Here is an 8,119-nt window from a genome sequence, read left to right as displayed (position 1 = left end):
TAACTGTTTGGTTCAGTTCAGCTACCAAATCTGACCTCAGGAGACTACAGAGGGAAGTCCGGACTGCTGAGGGAATCATTGGCACAAAACTCCCCACTCTCCAAGACCTGTACTTCTCCAGAGTGAGCAAAAGGGAAAAGACAATCACTCTGGACCCCTCACATCCAGCACACTCACTCACTCTGGACCCCTCACATCCAGCACACTCCCTCTGGACCCCTCACATCCAGCACACTCCCTCTGGACCCCTCACATCCAGCACACACACTCACTCTGGACCCCTCACATCCAGCACACACTCACTCTGGACCCCTCACATCCAGCACACACACTCAGGACCCCTCACATCCAGCACACACACTCACTCTGGACCCCTCACATCCAGCACACTCACTCACCCTGGACCCCTCACATCCAGCACACACTCACTCTGGACCCCTCACATCCAGCACACACACTCACTCTAGACCCCTCACATCCAGTACACACACACACACTGGACCCCTCACATCCAGCACACACACTCACTCTGGACCCCTCACATCCAGCACACACACTCACTCTGGACCCCTCACATCCAGCACACACACACACACTGGACCCCTCACATCCAGCACACACACTCACTCTGGACCCCTCACATCCAGCACACACACTCACTCTGGACCCCTCACATCCAGCACACACACTCACTCTGGACCCCTCACATCCAGCACACACACTCACTCTGGACCCCTCACATCCAGCACACACACTCACTCTGGACCCCTCACATCCAGCACACACACTCACTCTGGACCCCTCACATCCAGCACACACACTCACTCTGGACCCCTCACATCCAGCACACACACTCACTCTGGACCCCTCACATCCAGCACACACTCACTCTGGACCCCTCACATCCAGCACACACACTCACTCTGGACCCCTCACATCCAGCACACACACTCACTTTGGACCCCTCACATCCAGCACACACACTCACTCTGGACCCCTCACATCCAGAACACACACTCACTCTGGACCCCTCACATCCAGCACACACTCACTCTGGACCCCTCACATCAGGCACACACACTCACTCTGGACCCCTCACATCCAGCACACACACTCACTCTGGACCCCTCACATCCAGCACACACACTCCCTCTGGACCCCTCACATCCAGCACACTCCCTCTGGACCCCTCACATCCAGCACACACACTCACTCTGGACCCCTCACATCCAGCACACACACTCACTCTGGACCCCTCACATCCAGCACACACACTCTCTCTGGACCCCTCACATCCAGCACACACACTCCCTTAGGACCCCTCACATCCAGCACACTCCCTCTGGACCCCTCACATCCAGCACACACACTCACTCTGGACCCCTCACATCCAGCACACACACTCACTCTGGACCCCTCACATCCAGCACACACACTCCCTCTGGACCCCTCACATCCAGCACACACACTCACTCTGGACCCCTCACATCCAGCACACACTCACTCTGGACCCCTCACATCCAGCACACACACTCACTCCGGACCCCTCACATCCAGCACACACACTCACTCTGGACCCCTCACATCCAGCACACACACTCACTGTTGCCCCTCTGGTCGATGCTACAGACCCCTGAGCACCAGAACAACCAGACACAAGAACAGTTTCTTCCCCCAGGCAATCCATCTGATGAACACTTAACATACACAGAACACACTACACTATTCTTACACATTATTTACTTACAACACACTATTTATATTTCAGTCGCACATTTCACACTTGTACATTTGTACATACATATTGTATATATTGTATGTCATTCTGTTACACTGTGGAGCTTCTGTCACTATAACACATTCCTGACATGTGAAAACAGACCTGGTGATAAAGATCTTTCTGATTTCTGCTATAATACAAACCCTTACTGTAATTATACAAACAGATTACATTAACATTATTTATATGGACTTTTTTTTACATTTACACAAATGAGGATGAGGTTCACTTCTGAGTCTGAGAAGGTTTCTTCTTCATGTCATCTCAGGGAGTTTTTCCTCACCACCGTCACCTCAGACTTTCTCATTAGAGATAAATGTTAATTTTAAACTTTACAACTTTTATTCTGTTTTATACTTTTGTAAAGCTGCTTTAAGACAATGTGAAATGTTAAGTGTTACACAAATAAACTGATTTTAATTGAAATAATACACAAAGATACACACACACACACACACACACACACACACACACACACACACACACACACACACACACACACACACACACACACATACAAAGGGTTGATGTTATACTGCCCTCTACAGGAATACAGCCAAAACACAAACTTCAGAACCTTCATTACATTAAATGTATTTCTTGCGCTAAAATAAAGACTATTTTATGTTCTAACATTAATTTGGTCATCAGTTCCTTTGAACGCTTGATAAATTAATTATTAGATGAAAGAGGAGATCAAGGTGAAAATGTGACGTTTATTATCATTAATGTGAAATTAATCCTGTCACAAATCCTATAAAGTGTTCGTCATGACATGTGTTGTGTTTACAGGTGAGTCCTGAGGAGGGGCAGCAGCTCGCTCGCCAGCTCAAAGTCACCTACATGGAGGCTTCAGCCAAAATCCGCATGAATGTAGACCAGGCTTTCCATGAGCTCGTGCGTGTCATCAGGTGTGTTACAGAATGGAAACTGTAGTCTTTACGTCTTTACATTTAATCTCACTTTCATTTTATCTCTGTTCACACACGCTCACACACACACACTCACACACACGCTCACACACACACACTCACACACACGCTCACACACACACACTCACACACACGCTCACACACACACTCACACACACGCTCACACACACACACACTCACACACACGCTCTCACACACACACACACACACATATACACACGCTCACACACACACATATACACACGCTCACACACACACTCACACACACACTCACACACACACTCACACACACACACTCACACACACGCTCACACACACACACTCACACACACGCTCACACACACACTCACACACACGCTCACACACACACACACTCACACACATGCTCTCACACACACACACACACACATATACACACGCTCACACACACACATATACACACGCTCACACACACACTCACACACACACTCACACACACACTCACACACACACTCACACACACGCTCTCACACACACACACACACACATATACACACGCTCACACACACACATATACACACGCTCACACACACACTCACACACACATACACACACTCACACACACGCTCACACACACTCACACACACACACACACACACATATACACACGCTCACACACACACATATACACACGCTCACACACACGCTCACACACACACTCACACACACATACACACACTCACACACACGCTCACACACACACACACTCACACACACGCTCTCACACACACACACACATATACACACGCTCACACACACACATATACACACGCTCACACACACGCTCACACACACACTCACACACACACATACACACGCTCACACACACGCTCACACACACACTCACACACATACACACGCTCACACACACACATATACACACACTCACACACACGCTCACACACACACATATACACACGCTCACACACACACATATACACACGCTCACACACACATATACACACGCTCACACACACATATACACACGCTCACACACACGCTCACACGTGCTCACACACACGCTCACACACACGCTCACATACACACTCACACACACATACATACACTCACACACACGCTCACACACACATATACACACGCTCACACACACGCTCACACACACATACACACACACACACGCGCTCACACACACGCTCACACACACATATACACACGCTCACACACACGCTCACACACACATATACACACGCTTACACACACGCTCACACACACATATACACACGCTCACACACACACGCTCACACACGCTCACACACACATATACATATACACACGCTCACACACACGCTCACACACACACATACACACACATATACACTCACATGTACACACACACATACACACACACTCATATATATACATATATACACATATATATACACACACACACACACACACACACACACACACATAGACACACACACATATACAGTACACAGACACACACATACACACACATATATACACACACACAGACACACATAAACACGCACAGACATATACACACACACACATATATATACACACACACGCTCACACACACACACGCTCACACACATATACCCACACACATATAAACAGGCTCACACAGACACACACACATACACACAGACGTACATAAACACACACAGACATACACACTCACATATATACACATATACACACACACATATATATACACAGACACACACAGACATATATACACACATATACACACACACATATACAAACACACACACACACACACACACACACACACACACACACACACACACACACACACACACACACAGAGCACTGACCAATCATAACATTAACATGACTGTCAGGTGAAGTGAATATCTTATTATCTCGTTATAACTCTACTTGTCAGAAAATGAGATATTAGGCAGCTACTGAACAGTTGGTTGTCAAAGTTGCTTTGGATTCAGCAACAAATGGGCAAGTGTTAGTGACTTTGTGTGACTTTGATGAGGGCCTGACATGTTCCTGGTGTTCAGTGGCTAGTGACATTCCTGAGAAATTGGTAATATGATCTGGTTCTAACTGCTTTTGCAATCAATTTGTGTGTGTGTGTGTGTGTGTGTGTGTATGTGTGTGTGTGTGTGTGTGTGTGTTTCAAGATGAGTTCAGCTCGTTGGATTAGCACAAAATAATTTAAAATGTTTTGTTACCACCTTCTGTTTAATTCAGAGACACTAAACACTAAACACTAGGACACCAGGACACCAGGACACCAGGACCAACCTGCAGCACTCGCTGTTCTGACCCAGTGCTCTAACATCACAATGTGTCCTGTATAAGAATTGTTTTCATTTTTTGTTGCTTGTAAAACATCAACTTTAATATTTTACACCCCCTGATGGGGGCGCTGTAATGACACTGTGGTGTTAATGTTGTAGATAATCTGTGTGTGTGTTTCTACTGTCTGTGACCCATTTCCTCCCTGCAACAGGAAGTTCCAGGAGCAGGAGTGCCCGCCCTCACCAGAGCCGACACGTAAAGAGAAGGACAAGAGCGGCTGCCACTGTGTGATCGTCTGATTGGTCCATCACCATTGCCACTCATCCAGCTGCTATCACCAATCCCTGCCCCTTCCACCCTGCCTTCTGACGTCACATCCTGTGTGGATGAATTGTTGCCTTTCTCACACGTGCATGTCTTCAGAAAAATATGAAACACACACAGTAGCTCTGCGTGCTGGCGTCATCCGACTCAGAGACACAACAACATGAAGAACCAAACCTGTGATGGAGCATCTTCACTTCACTGTACTGACATCACAACACCCATAAAGATCCATCCCATAAGCTCGCCTCAGCACAACACTACACATCCACACATGTACTAAACATGAACGCTTTTTGTTGCCTTACAGTGATTAGAACATCACGGATAGACAACACAAGAATGTTGATGAAGAGCTTTGTGTTTCTGAAGCCTTTTTAGTGTCTTGTACCACATTCGTCTTCTTTCTTGTGCTGATCATCTACTGAACATCAGAAAGCAAATTAAAATCGTCTCTGTATTATCAGTTTGTCCACAGACAGAGTGACTGAGTGTAATGTTCATACAGGCCTTAAGCTCATGCTGACTCTGGGAGTGATGTTTGTTCTCTCAGTGTCTTACTATGTCACTCTTTCATTCTGTCGCTTGGTCCGTCATCCTGTCACTCACTTCGTCGCTCTGACTCTCCGTCATCCTGTCACTCACTTCGTCGCTCTGACTCTCCGTCATCCTGTCACTCACTTCGTCGCTCTGACTCTCCGTCATCCTGTCACTCACTTCGTCGCTCTGACTCTCCGTCATCCTGTCACTCACTTCGTCGCTCTGACACTCCGTCATCCTGTCACTCACTTCGTCGCTCTGACTCTCCGTCATCCTGTCACTCACTTCGTCGCTCTGACTCTCCGTCATCCTGTCACTCACTTCGTCGCTCTGACTCTCCGTCATCCTGTCACTCACTTCGTCGCTCTGACTCTCCGTCATCCTGTCACTCACTTCGTCGCTCTGACTCTCCGTCATCCTGTCACTCACTTCGTCGCTCTGACTCTCCGTCATCCTGTCACTCACTTCGTCGCTCTGACTCTCCGTCATCCTGTCACTCACTTCGTCGCTCTGACTCTCCGTCATCCTGTCACTCACTTCGTCGCTCTGACTCTCCGTCATCCTGTCACTCACTTAGTCGCTCTGACTCTCCGTCATCCTGTCACTCACTTAGTCGCTCTGACTCTCCGTCATCCTGTCACTCACTTCGTCGCTCTGACACTCCGTCATCCTGTCACTCACTTCGTCGCTCTGACACTCCGTCATCCTGTCACTCACTTCGTCGCTCTGACACTCCGTCATCCTGTCACTCACTTCGTCGCTCTGACACTCCGTCATCCTGTCACTCACTTCGTCGCTCTGACACTCCGTCATCCTGTCACTCACTTCGTCGCTCTGACACTCCGTCATCCTGTCACACTCTTGTCGCTTCTGGTGAAAATCTGATTTAAATGTGTTTAATTTTTTGTGCTCTAGTTTCCTGCTTTCAGCTACGGGCTGGTTTTTTCCCCTTGCCCTGTTCTGACTCTCAGGTTCTTCTCTTCACACTCTTTTTATTTCCTCACTGTTCCTTGACAGCAGCGCACACCACGGTGCCTCCACAAGGACCATCTCTGACAAGTTATTAAACAGAAGTCAATAAACTGCTCATTATTCAGGCCTTCATTTGTTTGCATAAACTGACAATGTTTTTTTATTTTTTATTAGGATCAAATTCAGTCTTTTCTGATTTTGTTTGGCTGTTAATCCACAACCTGGTTCTTCACCTCCAGCGCTGTGCAAAAGTCTTAAGAGAAAATTCATGTCTTTGTCTTTAAACTTTAAATGTTACAGTAAACTTGTTCACTGTGCATGAGAAGTTCTGCTCATGATCAAAGAGAAATCTGCAGAAGAACTGTGAAGGTTTTAAATCTTACAGCTTTTCTTAAAACTTACATTTTCTTATAAAACCATAAAACACTTTGAGAACCGAAGCAGCTTTAAAGGCTTTAAACACTCATAAATACTGACTTGCTTTAGGGTAAAGACTTAATATTTTGTTTTTGTGAACAATTTTGAAAGAATTCTCACTTCACAGAATCTTCCTGGATTTTTGCACAGTTCTGTACATTAATCGTGGGCGATGATTCAGATGTTTTCATTTTTTTGTTTGTGTGTGTGTGTGTGTGTGTGTGTGTGTGTGTGTGATTGTATATGTATGTGTATACATATGTGTGTGTGGTGTGTGTGTGTGTGTGTGTTTTTAGCAGTTCAGAAAGTAACATTCTCACACATGCTGCTGTGTCACTGTTCCACATTTCCTGTGTTTTTATTTGACTTTTGTCGTCTTCCTCTTTGCCTTCACATGTTCCTATATGTGGGATAAAACTCTTAGCTTTTGTTTTACTAACACTGTACTATAAAATGTTACAAACGGTGGATGTGATCATCTGAACAACATAATTAAATGTTTTTACTATATACTTTTATACGTTATTTTCTTATCAGACTAGTTAATGAGTATTTTTATATGTCTGTAAGTGAAGATTGTTCGTCTAGAAACAGCTCGACTGTGTGTGTATGTAAAGAGGAGTATTTACTGATCTCGGTTTAAGATGAGTATCTTAGAGCAGATAATAACGGGCGTTAATATCATTATCAGATTATTATTAAGTGCAGACAGGAAGATGTGCTAGCTTTCAGTCTAAATGTTTATTCTCAAGCACTTCCCATGATGCACTGGGTCTGGTGGGGATGAGCTCTAACCTCTCGTGAGTCTTAAACCAATTACTGCAGTTGAAGCCGCTCTCAGATGAGCAGA

The 8,119-nt window shown here is 45.9% G+C and overlaps 1 protein-coding gene across 1 annotated transcript in view; it reads left to right on the top strand.

The window, feature by feature from the left end:
- Window positions 1-7,779, top strand: part of rras2 (RAS related 2) — a 35,850-nt gene extending 28,071 nt beyond the window's left edge. The window contains exons 5-6 of the mRNA XM_027178142.2: window positions 2,573-2,691; window positions 5,228-7,779. Of these exons, the coding sequence (XP_027033943.1) occupies window positions 2,573-2,691; window positions 5,228-5,315 (207 nt within the window). The 3' untranslated portion in view covers window positions 5,316-7,779. The remainder of the gene's footprint in view (window positions 1-2,572; window positions 2,692-5,227) is intronic.
- The last annotated feature ends 340 nt before the right edge of the window (window positions 7,780-8,119 follow it).

This window comes from Tachysurus fulvidraco, chromosome 2 (genome assembly GCF_022655615.1).
Source record: "Tachysurus fulvidraco isolate hzauxx_2018 chromosome 2, HZAU_PFXX_2.0, whole genome shotgun sequence".
NCBI classification, from domain to species: domain Eukaryota; kingdom Metazoa; phylum Chordata; class Actinopteri; order Siluriformes; family Bagridae; genus Tachysurus; species Tachysurus fulvidraco.
Note: the sequence above shows the minus strand (reverse complement) of the source record. Positions and strands in the feature narration are given on the sequence as shown.